General features: G+C 44.7%; 1 protein-coding gene across 1 annotated transcript in view; it reads right to left on the bottom strand.

Annotated features, from left to right (window-relative positions):
• Window positions 1-16,826, bottom strand: part of LYPD6B (LY6/PLAUR domain containing 6B) — a 209,795-nt gene that overhangs the window by 13,835 nt on the left and 179,134 nt on the right. The window contains exon 6 of the mRNA XM_069225222.1: window positions 7,787-7,917. Coding sequence (XP_069081323.1) covers window positions 7,787-7,917 — 131 coding nt within the window. The remainder of the gene's footprint in view (window positions 1-7,786; window positions 7,918-16,826) is intronic.

Genomic DNA, 16,826 nt, shown 5'->3' on the forward strand with positions numbered 1-16,826 from the left:
TTTCCATGAAAAATAGTTGCTCGCCTTCTGGTTGACTGCTTTGTCTCTCCATTGTTGTGTTATAATTTTGCCACGAATTGTGGCATAATTATGTAATTCCACTTCTTCCCACTGCACGTAGTGCACTCACATTGGCCACAGCAAGCACAAACTCCTATGGTTCCCCACTCGTCAAGGACAACACATACAAAATGCCTTAAAACCCAGGAGTTGTTCGATGTACAAATGAATACCACTTTTTGTTCTATCCAGTTTATAAATGTGGCCCACTTTATTTTGGTGCATGGGACTATTTTCTGCCCCAGACCGATCCTGTGCTCAGGTGACAAATATGAGATCAGTAGCTGAACTAGCATTCGACAACTGCAGTATTGACCTATTGTTAGCAGCTCTTCTCTAGGAGAGAATTTATGTCAATTGTAGTCAAAATGGAAGAGGACCATTGTGAAAATTCTCCTGCCGCTACTCTCTATTAACAGTTCGAATGCTGGAAGCAGCTGTCAGCCATCAGTGATTTCCTATATAGCATTTCGGTATGTTGTGCTGATCGCTCTGACTTTTAGCACCAGGAGCTTGTCCTGTGCTGTAAAATCAGTGCAAACAGCACCACATGGTGTGCTGGAGGGTACTGCTTCTTTCTGCTGCTTAAATAGATTTTCTACTTGAGCAGCAGCTTTTTCCATGCAAGAGTAGCGACCGCCCGCATTGAGAAATCACACCAGGACGCATTCTAGCACCCGAAAATCATGCTAGGAGATGCAAATTCTCACTCGTGCTTAGCAACTTAACACTGGCAAGGAGCGTACAAGAAAAAACTATGCCATGCAGTGGTTGGCAGAGTTTTGCTGGAGCTCCAAGCGGAATGCGGAGTGGGCAAAACACTGCAAACTCTGCCCGTGGAGCAGAATTGTTTGCCCTTCCCTACTAGTAATGTGGCACTCAACTCAGCCTCTGAACGTTTTTTATTTTTTTGCTTTCAGGCTGCAGTGGCTTCCATGTGCTGTCCAAAAGATGCCCATGCTGGAGCCACAAAACAAGCAAGAAAAGTGTTCCTCCTATTCACTGGTTTAGTAATAAAAAGTCAGCTGTTACTAAGGTTCAATAAGACCCCTGAGCACTGGAACACTTCACCTACTGCACTCTTTCTAGATGGGCCCTAGTGTAGAAAGCGGACCTGCTGCACCTCTCTGCCAGTATTCAGGACTCTGCAATATAAAAAAAAACAAATGCACCTGAGAGATCAAATGAGTGGAATGGTGGCTTTTTAGGGAACATAGCACAGATTTTTGAATATCACTTATATCTGTGAAAATGTTTATTCACCATCTTCAGCACAGACCTAAACTTCGAGCCACATATAAATGAGGTGGTCAAAAATACTACCTCCAATTTATCACTACTGAGGAAATTCTACCCATTTTCACAATAAAGGCCGCAAAGAACTACAGTGCATTGGTTAGGACTTGGTCGGAATACCGCAACATAATACAGACCAGTCTTCCCATAGTCTTCAATGGATTCAGTTTCATACCCCAGATTGAATCGAAGTCATGCAAGTGATTACATTTAAAATTCAGTGCACCGTGTGCAAAGCCTATGGGAACAGAGGTCAATGTTACCTTCAAACAGTGTTAACAGTTATGCAACCACAGACGTCATAACAGCACATCCTCAGTTGATCATCCCAAAAACTCAAATGTCTGAAGAATATGGGCAAATTATTAGGAGTTCAACGGTTAAACCTGGAACATATTCAGTCATTTGCTATAAGCGGAAACAGATCTTCTACAGGTCAGCAATCAACCGAAAATGAAAGATTTCATCAGATGCCACTGACTCACAGGAACTGACCCATCTGAATTAAGTCAGCTACAGACCTACTGCTCATTAATTAAGATCTACGCTAGTGGTTCCCAACCTGTGGTCCGGGGACCCCTAGGGGTACGTGACTCCTTAGAAAGTTAACTAATACGAACAGATTAATAAAGTGTATATAAATAATGTAGCTATATGTACAACTGAAAATTTTAAAATGTAGGTAAATGTCAAGGAATTTTAAATTGGGGGCTAAAAATTAAATTAGTATCCTCTGATTTATTCATGGGAGCAGTGCAGGTGCATCAAACAGAATATTGTATGAACGATGTGTGGCTTCAATCGAATTTAGAAAAGCTCCAACCTTCCTATTAACAATTTTATGTTTTTTTTATTTTATGTGTTTGCAAATTAAATAAAATGTGTTATCATTTGTGTATGTGTTAGATGGAATGCTTGTTTCTGCATTTTTCGTATCTTGGCCCATATTTATACTTTTTGGCGCAAATCAGCGCTAGCGCTGATTTGCGTCAAAAAGTTTACCGCCGGCTAACGCCATTCCAACGTCCCAGCCGGGCGTCTTATTTATGGAATGACGTTAGCCGGCGCTTCGGCCTGGTTAGCGTCAAAATAAATGACTCTAACCGGGCAGTGGAGGCGTAGGGAAGAATGGGGGTTGTGCGTCAAAGAATGGTGCAAGTCAGGTTAGAGTCAAAAATATTGACTCAAACCTGACTAGCGTCATTTTTTGATGCACAACCCCCATGGAAATGACTCCTGTGTTAGCAAAGACAGGAGTCAGGTTCCCCACCAGACCTCACTCCATCCAGGCACTCTCCTCTTCGTCACAGGGTCCTCTAGTCTCTGCAGCTAGGCAGATGCAAGTGCTCATGCTCCAAGGCATGTGGTCTTGATTCTCCTGGGTGATGTCCCCATATCCAGCAGAGAGAGTAGCAGACATGGGGGCCCAGTCCTGGTCACAGCAGACAGACGTTGTGCTGAGTTTTTCCATGCTGATATACAGCTACAGTTTGACAGGAGGGTCAAGGCCCCCTATTTATATTCAGGGGCATATTTACCAGCTCTGTGGTGCAGGGCAGGTCAGCAAGTGACCTTGCTGTGCTGCCCTGCGCCACATGGAAAGGGCAGAAATGCACTTCATCTACAAGATATGGTGCATTTCTGTCCTTTCCCCCTGTGCTGGCACACAAATTGCTGTCTAGCGCCAACACAGACACCTCTGCACCATGGTTCTAGGGTGTCTGCTTTGTCAGCAGGATTTGCAGGAAGAGGCACCATCCTGTACAAAAACAATCCTGGGATAGATTTTCCTGCACACTTCTGCAGCACACATTGAAAGAGGAACCAGTGCGGAAAATGTGCAAGGAATTTCCTGCACACACATGCTGCACACTTAGAAAGAGAAACCAATGAGGAAAAACAAAGATATTTTTCCTCTTTGCGTCTGCCCTGGGGCAGTGTACAGTTTTGACACATTCCCAGATTTACAGATTCTTGTAAATCTGGGAATGCGTGAAAACCCATGGGCGTTCCATGGGAACACCCACTGCAACGCCAAGCCCATGGTACGCCTCACTGTCGTAGTGTAAGGCAATGCAGCAACTTGTGCAGAATTTACTTACACCATATCTACAATGCCATGAAAAGCCACGCAAAGTGGCTTTGCGTGGTCTTGTAGATATGGGCCTGCACTAAGCACCACCGGTGCATCACAAAAAGTGATACACCAGCGGCGCATGGGGTTTGCAAATTTGCCCCTCAGTTTACAGATACAGAAGTGGTTTAGGCCAGTATTTATACTTTTTTAGCGCCGCATTTGCATCGTTTTTTGATGCAAAAACGGCGCAAACTTGCAAAATGCCATTGTAGTTTGTAGGTTTGCGCCGTTTTACGTCAAAAAGCGGCGCAAATGCGGCGCTAAAAAAAGTATAAATACGGGCCTTAGTGTCTTAGGGGCTGATTATGAGTTTGGCGGATGGTTTACACCTTCTGCAGAACTTCCGACGAAGGGGTTGCCGCCATAGTGGCTACCTTCCCGTCGGCCCCATTAAGAGTTTCCTGATAGGTCAGCGGGTGGAAACCCCAGTTTCTGCCCGCTGGCCTAGCAGGAAATAGCCTACAGCATTGTCTCTGGCTCGTAATTGAGCTGGCAGCAATGCTGTAGAACACAGGGTGCACCAGCACCCTCGCAAAGTAGACAGTGAATATTGTGATGGTGCTGGCCAGGAGGGCCCCTGCACTGCCCATGCAAAAAAGAAATAAAAAGCTTACCTGTGGGGGAGATGCATTTGTTTCCCCTCCGTCCTCGTCCTCTTCTTGTTCCCAGGCTCCCAGCCAATCATGATGCTTCTGTCACCAGCAACAGCAGTGTTGTAATTGGTCTGAGCGGCCTGCTTCACCGCTCAGACTGGGAGTGGGAGCCAAGGCATGTGCTCCACTCTGCTGTGCAATACAGCCGGACAGAGAACATGCAAAGTGCGCCTGTCTGTTTGGCCGGCCCAACATGGCCAGGCAAACTGACATGCACACTTTAAAGTGCACATACCTCTCCTTCGGCCCCCTCCCTCCAGTCCAGCCCCACCCTTCTCACAGGAAAAATAAAATGATATCAACATAGCGTTATCATTTTATTTTTCCTTTTTCCACAATCCAGTGGGGCGACGCTCCTCTGCCTCAGTGGATGAGCTGCCCCTGCACACCAGTACACACATATTACAGCACGCTCACACAATCTACATACTAATATCATTTAGGCCATCGTGTTAGGTATACAAAAGCGGAATTTTACATGAGTGACACTGTAAAAATGCCTGCTTAGTCCACTGATCACTATTACAAAACAGTATACTGCTACCACCGTGCACATGCTACTTAACTCCTGTTAAGGGCAGTAACCCTGGACCACTAGCAGGCTAACGCCCCTTCCTGTCTAACAAGACCTCAATCCATGAGATAAGCCTATATCATGGCACACACTCAAGACCAGTGTTACGCCAGGATGAAAAAACGGTAGCAAAGATACAGATATCGCTGCAGCTGGGGCACTAAGAGCAGGGGTGCACGTCCATCACCATGCATGGGAATTTTTTATCCCAACAGTTGGTACAGCTGGCGGTATTGCACATAGTAGAAAATGCTGTCATTTTTGCTGATGTCATAAAAGCCTTACCCCATATGCGATGGGAGGTTACTAAAGGGATCACATGCATGGAAGGAAAAACATGTGCATTTAGTGAGGCAAAGGAGCATTATTTAATACGTTTCTGCATTAGAAGGAATCAAATAGCCTGCAGCTCTTAAAAAATAACTCTGCAATTTACTCGAATTTGTGTGACTTTATAATGAAACGTGGACTTCTGCTATGTAGCCATGGAACTTCTCAGAGTCTTGATATACTCTTATTATGTGCGGCAGAGGGTAGTTACTTTCATATATGCTCCCCCCATAAGAAAAAAAAACATAGGTAAGTACACTGCAAGCATAAATATGGGAAACAAAACCAATGTGCTCCAGTTCAGAAAGGAATGCTATTTTTCGGGCTGCCCTAGAAATGCTTTTTTTCACTGTGACATAAACATTCAGTAGGCGTCTCATTTAAGTGATAGTCAATCATTCGGAGGAAGCCGTAAATGCTTATCCTTTATGGGAACGCATTGCCCTTTTGTTAAATAGTTGCTTTGCCGTTATATTGTTTTGTGAACTGTTTAAATAACATAGCATTTTATAATTTATAAGGCGCTGTGATACGTATTGCTAGGTCGTAACAAAAGTACCGATAAGGTAGTGAGGCTGCTTTGACAACGAACCTACCTTTATTTATTTTTTAGTTGCCACCCGCAGAAACATTCACAGCATCCTGACAAATGTACAATACGCCGGAACCCGGCTATCATAGGGGTATCTTTGGACAGAAAAATGCCACAGATAAACTGCAATTTACCAATCCACACGCATGCTCTTTCTCTTTTCACCAGAATCCACAGCAGCCCAAACAATCATCTCTTCACGAACGCTGCTCGAGTCCAGCCCGCAGGCCTCTCCTATCTAGCAGAAAGATTGCAATCACGGGGGAGCTCTGGGAAATACCACAGATCAGGCACCTCACCCAGCTGAAGCTTTTGGCCGTCTTCCCCTCGGTGCCACCCACCAAGAAGAAAGCACTCAACAGTCCGCCTATCCCAGCAACCAACATATAAATGTTTGCACTGGAAACAACCAAATCCTGTGGAACTTTAATACTTTATCACTGACCTAGTACCTGGTTACCTTGCACCAAAAGGCATACATTTGTTTATTGGTAATGTCGCAACCACAAGGTGTTATTTTGGTTCAGTCCGCTCCCATTCCCAGAACTACTTATGATTGCTGGTTGTTATTTTTTGTTATTTTTTTTTTGTCATTTCTTTTTTGTTATTTACTTTTCAGCGCAAAGCTTGCGGAAACTGCCTAAAAGTAATGCAAAAAGCATGGATCATTGCTTTATTTTACTTAGCCTCACATGGGCATTGGATGGGTGGTAGTACATGGAGATTTCAATATAACCACCCATGCTTTTTGATGCAAAACTTTATCTATCCAAAAATTATACAGGTTTTGCGTTAAAAATTAACGTCACTCGAAAGCAGATGTTAAAAGGAGAAATATTGTCATTTCTCCTTTCTTTTCCGACTTTGCTTGTGTGCTGCACTGCACAGCACACATGCAAAGTAGGAAAAGTTTCCTAGGCATAGTATTTTGTATTGGAAGGGAATCCTTCCTCTACCAAACCTGTGGCGCAAAAGTGTCTGCAGGGCACTCTGCAGCTAAATTCTCCTCCAGCGGTAAGGAGAGAGCCATATCTCTGTGGATATGGCGCTCTCCTGCAACACAGCATAGCATTTTTGGCTGTTGCACTGCGCTGCGTGAGAATTTAGTAAATCTGGCCCACAGTTTTGACTTCTTCTTCATACATGTACAGAAGTTCACAATTGTTCCTGCAAACAGCAAACGTAACCTGGTAAACTGATGTAAATAGATAAAAAATGAACTGCTTCTCCATTCTGGGATACTTGCTGACACAAAAGATCTGAAAAGGACCTCTAATTAAAGCCTCATGGACAGATCACAAAGCATTTTTGATTGGCGCTAAATCATGGGGCTTGGTGGTAAGTTAAGCAGTGCTCGTTGCAAGAACCTTTAATCACCGCATTATGAAAACAGGGTTCTGTAGGTGGTAATGAGTGGCACAAACACTTGTGCATATTTGTTATGTTGCATTTTGTTGGTGTGGTGATAGTGTTCTGTTTTTTTTGTGCTACTGTGATTTTGTGCTGCATTAGTGCAATGTAATTATGATGTGTTGTACTTCGGTTGATATGTTGTCTAGCTGTTTTGCTGTGATGCGCCCTGTTATTTTTGAATTGTAGTTTGTTGCTTTCTACATGTTATTGAGTTATGAACCGTCATGCACATTAGGTATGGCAACAACGGCTGCTATACTGCCATTCAATAGCGGCACATGGCTTTATAGTTCCCGTGATAAGCAACCACTTAGGTGAAGAAATAACACTGCTGCAGCTCTTCAGCTACTTAAGACTCCTGTCAGCCCAAAAATGTGGATGAAATTGTGTCGGAAATGTGAACTCTCTGTGCTCACTGAGGCCCATATTTATACTTTTACTGCGACGCACTTGCGTCATTTTTTGACAAATGTGTTTTCTAAGTTTGCACCAAAAAATGACACAAATGCGGCGCTAAAAAAGTATAAATATGGGCTTGAATGTGATGTGGCCCAAAGACTCAGAAAATTGCCCTTGTGGGCCCTACTAACTTCAGGGGTGAATACATTGGAAAATGTTTTACACATGTTCATGTTATATGCTTTTTTGACCAGGGTGGGGCAGCTGTTCACAAGTGGATCTGCCTTTGAAACTCTGTAACTCCATGATGTCACCATTAACAAAGATCTTACCGTGTGGCCATATTCCCTGTGATGGTGGCATCCCACGCTGCGACATTCCTCTTTGGTGGCACATTTTTTTGTGACAGATCTGCTCCTGCCGTGACTTGCAAAGCGATGTACCGTCAAACAATAGTGAGTATCTGTGCATTAAATCACAAAAACATTCATGTTTTGCGGGCAGTGCAGGTCTTCTCACGCAAAAGCGTACTTAGCCAGAGATAAAAACAATGTATTCAAATACTAATAGCACAGAAGTGATGGCATCTGTGAGCGCGCACCAAACTGTTCCTAGAAACTCTTGCACGCGATCTGAGAAAACTACAATTCAGCACACGAGGGACGTTCAGTGTCACATGCCAAATGGTGGTGTACAGCTTGAAAGCGACAATATCTTTGGAATGAGTATATTAAAATGTTTTCCTAATGTTCACTAACACACAACAGGTACAGCACAGAAATTCGCAGAACAGGCTTCCCTCACACACTGATTAGGAAACAACACAAGCAACAGCAGTCCAAGCTTCCACCACTTGCTTAAAACAGGCACAGCTACAGAAATCTTTTATTATGCCTAATACAGCATCACCAGTAAATGTTTAAGTGGACAGGGCGGCCTGCATACCACGTTACACTAAAGTGGAGAACACCACCTTCTAGGAAAAATACTTTATTATAAAAAGCTCCTATCCACATTCAAGACAGCCCCTACACAGGCACCAGCATCACACACACAAACACACCAGGGAAGAAACAGAGTCTGTTTCTCTCTGTCATGGAGGATAAATACAGCATATGCAGCAACAGTACACACTCTCTTAAACAACAGTGACCGCTATGGATGCAGTAAATACAATTTGCTTTATTCCCCCCACACACAGAACTACCACCCCTTGTGACAGCCGCAGTGCTTTACCAGAACAGGTATCACATGCATAGAGAGCAAGCTTCTTTCACCTACACAGAGCAGATGCAACATGGTCAGCAATGGCGTAAGACTCTTCACACGTAGATGAAAAGCAAAGGTAAAAGAAGCAAACCTTCCCCACAAAAAACATGGGAGACGCCACTCTTGTAGTGGGCTGATGGTTGGGGGGTGCTTCATTTGGAGGTTTTAGTGGGATTGGTGACATGGGTAACCCTGATCCTTCATGTTTTTGTACTAATTGTGGTTACAATGAGCACATTAGTGACTGGATTGATTGGGGTAGGTTCAAGTCCTTCATTGGTTTGTGTGGCATGAGAGAGTGGTGCATGTAGGAGGCAGAAGGGCAATAAAGTCTTCAAGCTTGGGTGTGATGAAGCAGAAAATGAAGGTTTTACATTTATTAACGCGTAAACGTAGTGTGAAATAATCATGTGTGACTTTAACCGAACTAATAAAGATTGTACGGGGACAAAGTGTGCCCTCAGAGTAGTTTGCCAACATTTATAAGCGTGCTTTATATAACGTGGTGTATTAGAATTGCACTAATCCGACATAATCGTAAACGTGTGCTATGATTTGCTTGTTTGAAATGTTTTAGCTTAGCATTACTTTAGTGCAGGCTTCGGCCTAGTTGCCTGGTCTCACGGTTTAGATGCTCGTATTTTTTTTTCCATGTGCTATTAAACGTGTATTTTTGCTTGAAGCTGTACTTTTCCACTGAGATCGTTCACATGCTTATCTTAAGGTTTCGTGCCACCCTGGCATATTTTCTCTTTACTCCAAGGTCGATTTGCAGGTGCGGACAATGGAGGCTCTGAAAGTGAGCTAATTGGTATACTATGTTGCAACTTGCGTACCCATCTCCAAGGATAATGTATGCTTAAGTAAAAGCTTGAGAACTGTCGTTTTTGATTGGACAATTTGAAGCTAACCTATGAACCCTCCAATGGAAGACCCTACTGGATTTGAACTGTTGTCTATAAAACCCAGGTGCACGAGAGGAAACTCTCTCTCTCCATTATTGGACATCCCGCCATTTTGTAGACTTCGTAGCTATTATGGCCCACTTTGCTGCGACGCCATTTTGAAAGAAACTTTGATGCTTTCTCTAATCGAGAGAAAGAGACTTTAATGATTCTTGCCCTAGAGACTTTAACTTTGATCCCTTTGCATGAAGTAGTAGTTTTACCTTGCCGCCGTGAGGCAATTGCCCCGTCCACCCTTGCCCCTTTGCCCCGTCCCATGCTGATCGAAACGGTACCCATGCCGACCGAAGAACGGTACCTGTGAGACGAAGACTTCCTTGATTGCTGATCGTAATTGGTAAATATGAAAGGAAATTGTAAAATTGCATTGTGTTTCTTTTAGGTAACCAACTGCTGATTTTGATAAGAGCCCTAGTTAGGAGTTTTTCTAAATTAATGTTGCTAAATTGTTTTTGCATGAAGTCCCACATGCCGATGCTAATTTGAGGTTAGACGAGGATTCCATATGTCGCACGATGCAATTTGAGATCTTGTTATGCTGACTAAATGTATGCAATTAGTTCACTACAAATTATAGTTTTAGTGATTTGCATTGCTATTATCGAATGCCTTGTGATTCAAATGCTACATAGATTGCACTTGTTCCGCCGTTATGGACAGCTATTAATGTTCATATATGTTTATCATTTGGTGTTGAGACACATTTATATTGTGCTAGCTTTGTTAATATAGGGAAATAAATTCACTAACTTTGAATAAACTGGTGTGGTTATTCCTGACTGAAAGGTCAGGGTTCGCCGAAATGTATTCTGGATAAATTGTTAAGTGTTATGTTGATCAAGGTATTGCTTATGTTCGTTATTGATTATTGATTTGATGAAATTGATCGATTAAGAGTACAGAGAGTTCCCACTTAGTCAAAAGATTCATCGGCCTAAAGAGCGTCCGAACACAGGTAAAATTATTACTACGGACCGCTCTATCAGTAGATGGTAGCAGAGGACGGTTACGTCTTTTGGGACCCTGTACTCCTAGAGTACATGGTGTTGAATTAACGGTTACGCATTTTGAGACCCCATTCGAGAAGTTGAATTAGATTTTTCTTGGGTAAAACAGATTGACAGAATGATGATGGGCTAGGTCCACCGCGACTTTCCCGGGATCTCGGAGCTTGCGAATGGAGAGAACGGAGGTGTGGAATCAGCGTTGGCGGTACTAGTGATGGTATGAGTGAAGTTAGGGTTTTGCGCTTGCACAGCTTATTGCCGCAGGGTGTGTGAAAAGGTTGCGAGGGATTTTTTTCTTTTAGAGGATAGCGGAGGTGCGACTCCGAGTGTAGAAGTAGAGAAGTCGTCGAACTTCATAGAGATAGCGGAGGTGCGACTCCGAGTGTGAGAGTAGGGAAGTCGTCGAACTTCATGTGCGTGTGGCGCTTTGTGCATAAAAAGGTCCACGTGGTTGTTGTTGTTGAGACGGGCCCTGCGAGGTCAAGAGACTCCGGAGTATGTTGATCCATGTTGTGGTCTGGGCGGTTTAGTAGGTTGATCGGGCGTGGTCAACAAGTCGGTACGTGTGTTAGGGAGTGAAAGAAACTTCGACTTCGGGCTTTGACAAGATTCTAAGTGCACTAGAATAGATCATTGACAAGTTGAGAGTAGGTCTGCGGGTCAGATTTGCTTGCGAACGTGGGGACCGAGAAAGACGGAATAGCGGCAGAGGCTAGTGAAAAGTCCCTAAGGTCCTGAAGCGACTGTGTTACCCTTCCTGTAGTAAACCGACAGATCTGTTTTAGTTTTTGGTAGCTTGCGATACACGCAAGAAGTTGTTACGGGAGGAGGTGAGTGAAGGAGGACTAGCCGCGAGGCTTTGTCAGCCGCAGTGTGTGTGAGTGTGACGTCACTAGGAGCCGCGCTGGGATAGGTTGGTTGCAGAGAAGGGTCGCGCACGGATTGGACGCAGTCCGTGGGGTCCGATTGGAAGGGGAAAGGCAGGTGAAGAGTATTCCGGGAATTAAAGTCACCTATTGATTACAAACTTTGTGAAATAAAAGGACGACAAAATGAAATTCTTTAAAGCATTTAGGAGTGCGATGAAGGGGGAGTCTTATATTAAAGCGAGCGTAGGAGAGGAGACGCCGCCCGAAGGTACACCAGCTTACATTGTAATGGAAGAGAAGGGGGTAGCTCCGTGCCTTTGGCTAAAGCAATGGCACAAGTTGACAGAGAAACATGGGAGCGTAGCGTTCCCGATACATGGGACATTCAATATAAGGATCCTAGAGAATTTGAGATTCACGATGTACGACATGAAGGTGCCTCCAAGGCCAGCCCAGTTCGAGGCTCTAGCGATTTGGGAACTAATGGCCAGACAGCAGCAGCAGAAGAAGTTTGAGACCAGGATGAGAAAGGTGGAAAAGACACTAGCGGATGCTAGGTGGGATAATGCACAGAAGGTGTGGAGGTCAGATGTATTGCAGGGGATAAAATTGTTTCCCGCAATTACTAAGGAAGAAGAGGAGACAGGTAAGAAAGCTACCTGTAAGACGGACAGGAAGTGTTCAAAGGATAGAGAGGACGAGGAAAAGTTGAGAAGAGAAGAGGAGTTAGAGGATGAGGAGTTAATAATGCAATTGCTGAACGACCGTCCACCACCTTATGCGGAGAATGGACAAGGTCCAAGTACCAGTTCTGCCCCTCCGGCATCGGTACAGAACAGTGAAACTCAGAGTTCAGGAGCATCATCGGGATCTAAGGACCCGAGCCTGCCGTTCACCCCGCAGATACCGCAGGTTAGGAGAATATATCCAGATGTGCCTGTGTTGAAACCAGCAGAAAATTATCAGCCGCAGATGCCAGGGTACTACAACAGTGATAACAGTGCAGGAATGATTCTAGATCCAACCGTAAGGGGAGTACAGAATGGTCACAACCAGACATTGTCACAAGTTGAATCAACCCAGTTTTTGATGCCTCAAAAGCAGATACAAGGGGGAAACGCACATACTCAGATGACGGGGAGCCAGATGGGCATGCCGGCAATGATGACCCATGGTGTGGGAATGAACATGCCACAGAACATGGGAAATGGACAAAACCCAGATGCGATATCACTACCCATTACTGTAGGTCCACCGGTACCTTTGTATAGTCAGCCTAACTTAGGTATGAGCAGTAAGGGATCAATGCTGCAGAATGGGACAGAAAGAAGGTGCATAGAAAACACTCCAGGGATAACTCCAATAGTGGCTCAGCCAAATGGATCTGGGACCTTGATGGAGTTTAGTCCCATATGTGCTCAGTCAACACTGGTGAGGTCGAGCCCCCCACTGATAATACCTCTAACATAGAACACTGAAAAGTTGCCGCAACCATCAATGGCAGTCGATGTGAACGCTACGCTGATGGGGGTGAATGCGCAACAGCTGACACAATGGTTCAACAGTTTAAATTCCACACAAAGCTCAGCCAGTGGGAAGGGTGAAGATTATATGAATAGGATGAGGTTGAACATGGAAGCACAAGAATTGGTGGAAGGGACTATGGGTGTGAATAGATTAGAGTCTTACTCGGAAGAGGAGTTGAGGTATCTATGTCCAAAGATTACGAAGGAAGTGAACAAGGTACATAAAAGCTTGCAGGAAATAGCTGACAAAAACGGGGTTGACATAGACAAGACAAAACACTTGAGCAGAAGCTACAGGTTGGATTTTGGGACCACAGATTTTGAACACATGAGGTCAGCAGGCATGAAGGCACACCTTAGAGAATTGCTGCAGAGTGCCCAAGTGTGGAGGTGTCTAGACAAGTGGGAAAGCAGGTGGGTAAAGAGGAAGGAAAAGAGGAGGGACAGTGCTACAGAGCACAATGAGAAAAGACCGCAGAGTAGTGATACAGTAACTATGTTACCAATGAGGGAGACAGCAAGGGGAAAGTTAATACATGTACCATGGCACAGAAGCGACATTCAGTCTTTTACGGATGATTTTCCCAAACTGAGAGAGAAACCGATTGAATGGTATCAGCAGACTGACAGGTTTGTGAAGCTTGCAAAATGTCTCTGGGAAGACCTGAACACTCTGTTTGAGATTGTGGTTCCGGCAGATTTGTGGGAGGATTTCAAAAGAGCTGTAGGTTGGCCGACAAGTGAACCAGAGAGAGACAGGGAGACGGGTGCACCATCGCCTATGGTGATGAGCTTGTACTATAAGGTGATTGAGCATTTGAAGACGAAGGTAGCTGCGAAAAATGTGGATTGGCAGAAGATTGACCGAACTGCCCAAGAGGCTAAAGAATCGATTCATAGTTACTATGAGAGGTTGTTGAAGGCGTTTAAGAATTACAGTGGCACGGAAACAATCGAGGCGAAGGACATGCTTCATTTTGTGTTCAGATTTGTGGAAGGGTTGAGACCAGAGATAAGTCAGATGATAAAGTCGCATTTGATTTGCTGGCAGTCGAAACCGATTGATGAGGTGTTGAATTATGCGAAATACTGTAGTGACGAAATCGAAGTGAAACAGAAAAGGTTGAAAGAGAAGGTGATGATGATGCAGCTTAAGGCAGCTCAGACAGGTTTGCAAGGTTTGCAAGGGATGCAAGGGTTCCAACAGCAGGTACCGCAACAACAGCCGCAGTTGCAGGGAAACATGGCGTTTCAGCCACAGGCCAGAGGCAGAGGCAGAGGAGGTTTTGTGAATAATGGTCCGGATTTGAACACTGTTGTGACGGGTGTGCAGGCAATGAAGAAGGTGATGCCGTGTCACGTGTGCGGAATTGTCGGTCATTGGAAACGCGAGTGCCCGATGGTGGTGCAGGAAGGTGTAGGTGCAGGTGTGAGTGTTGGTCAGCAAAACAATGATGTCAATGCATTTCAGACAATGAGGGGACCGAAATTGAGAGGTCCAAACCCAAATTTTCAGACTGTAAATCAGTTGCAGGGATTGCAACCTATGCAGCCGCAGCAGATGCAGATGCCCCGTATGCAGATGACGCAAATGCAGCCAATGCAACAGCAGTTACCTATGGTACCTAATCAGCAAATGCAGATACCCTTGGCACCAATGAGTCAGCAGCAAGTGATGGTTCCTCCACAGGTCTCGGGTCAGGTAATGAGTACAAATGGCACCGTACAACAGTTCCCACTACACAGTGAGAGTGGAATAAACAATGTATGGGAGAGTGAAAGTTCAGAAGAAGAAGGAGATTGTGTGCTTGCAGCATCCTTGGAAGTTGATCAAAAGGGTCCGTACGTAGAGGGAAGAGTAATGGGTCATCGTGTCTCGTTCTTGGTTGACACGGGAGCCACACGTTCAACTGTTAAGAGCAGTGAAGTACCAAATTTGCCACTCTCAGGGAGGACAGTTCAAGTGGTGGGAGTAGCGAACAGGCACCTGACGAACCCAATAACAGATCCGGTACCAGTCAGCATCGGTAACTATCAAGGGGTACATCAGTTTGTGGTATGTGACTCAAGCCCGATAGCACTATTGGGGAGAGACCTATTGTGCAAATTGGGTTGTTCGATAATGTGTTCGAACGAAGGAATAACAATCCAGACGAGCAGTGATGGGGAAGAAGAGGACAGTGTAGAGGGGGATGAGATGGAAACTGTCGATGAAGAGTATCCTCTGATTTGTCTTTTCCCGATGATAATTGAAAAAGACATCCCAGCTGAATTACGGGAGACAGTCGGAAAGGAAGTGTGGGACATGACAGGGAAAGAGGTGGGATTGATGAAAGGAGTGGAACCAGTGAAAGTGACTGTAGAGCCCAATGCAATCTTTCCCCAGACCCCACAGTACCACATGGCACAAGACACCCTCATGAAAGTTGCCCAACTTATTGACGAATTTGTAAAACAGGGGGTACTGAAAGAAGTGTTAAGCAGTCCATGTAATTCACCAATAATGGGACTAATAAAGCCGAGTGGAAAGGTCCGACTCGTGCAGGACTTGAGGAAAATAAATGACATTATAGTCAAGTGCTGCCCAGTAGTACCGAATCCGGCTGTGATAATGTTCCAGGTCCCTTGTGATGCTGAGTGGTTCTCAGTCATCGATTTGTCACAAGCATTCTTCTCGGTGCCTCTTCATGAGGACAGCCAATTCCTCTTTTGTTTCAAATTCTTAGACAGAGTGTACAGTTGGTGTCGAATTCCTCAAGGGTTTTCTGAGTCACCGTCAATATTCAATCAGATCCTAAAGAAAGACCTGGAAGCATTAGAATTGCCATTCGAGTCAACCCTAGTACAGTACATTGATGACTTATTGATTGCATCAAAGACAGAAAGTGGCTGCACAGCCGATACCATTGCTCTGTTGAATCATTTGGGAAGGAATGGACATAAAGTGTCTCCTTCCAAATTGCAGTTCTGTCAGAAGAAAGTGAAATACTTGGGTCACCAGATAGAGAAAGGGTCACGGAGAATAATGAAGGAAAGAATAACGAGTGTACTTCAAATGAGTCCACCAAAGACAAGGAGGGAGGTGAGGAAGTTTTTGGGAATGGTGGGTTATTGTCGCCAGTGGATTCCCAACTTCTCAACTCTAGCAAAGCCTTTACTGAAATTGACCCAGAAGGATGCCTTGGATCAAATTGAGCTGATAGGAGAGGAGATGGATGCTTTTGTTGAATTGAAAGAATGCATGTGCAGGGCTCCAGCTTTAGGTATGCCTGACTACACAAAGCCTTTCACATTGTTTTGTCATGAACGTGATGCATGTTCTTTGTCTGTCTTGACCCAAGCCCATGGTGGCGTAAACAGACCAGTAGCGTATTTTTCAGCTACTTTGGATCCGGTCGCAGCAGCACTCCCAGGGTGTTTGCGCGCCGTAGCAGCAGTTGGTATCAGCCTCACTCAGAGTGAAGGAATAGTGATGGGACACCCAGTAACAGTCATGGTCCCTCACTCAGTTGAGATACTTTTGACCCGCTCCCGAACGCAGCACATGACTGGAGCTAGACTCACAAGGTATGAAACGATAATTCTGGGCTCACCAAACGTGCAGCTGAAAAGGTGCACTACGTTGAATCCAGCAACGTTGCTCCCTGGAGAAAATGTCGAAATTGAGAACGCTGAAGACGTCGAGCATGACTGCCTTCAGGTGACTGAATTTTGCACAAAACCTCGACCGGACATT

Source organism: Pleurodeles waltl, chromosome 3_1 (genome assembly GCF_031143425.1).
Source record: "Pleurodeles waltl isolate 20211129_DDA chromosome 3_1, aPleWal1.hap1.20221129, whole genome shotgun sequence".
Classification (NCBI taxonomy): domain Eukaryota; kingdom Metazoa; phylum Chordata; class Amphibia; order Caudata; family Salamandridae; genus Pleurodeles; species Pleurodeles waltl.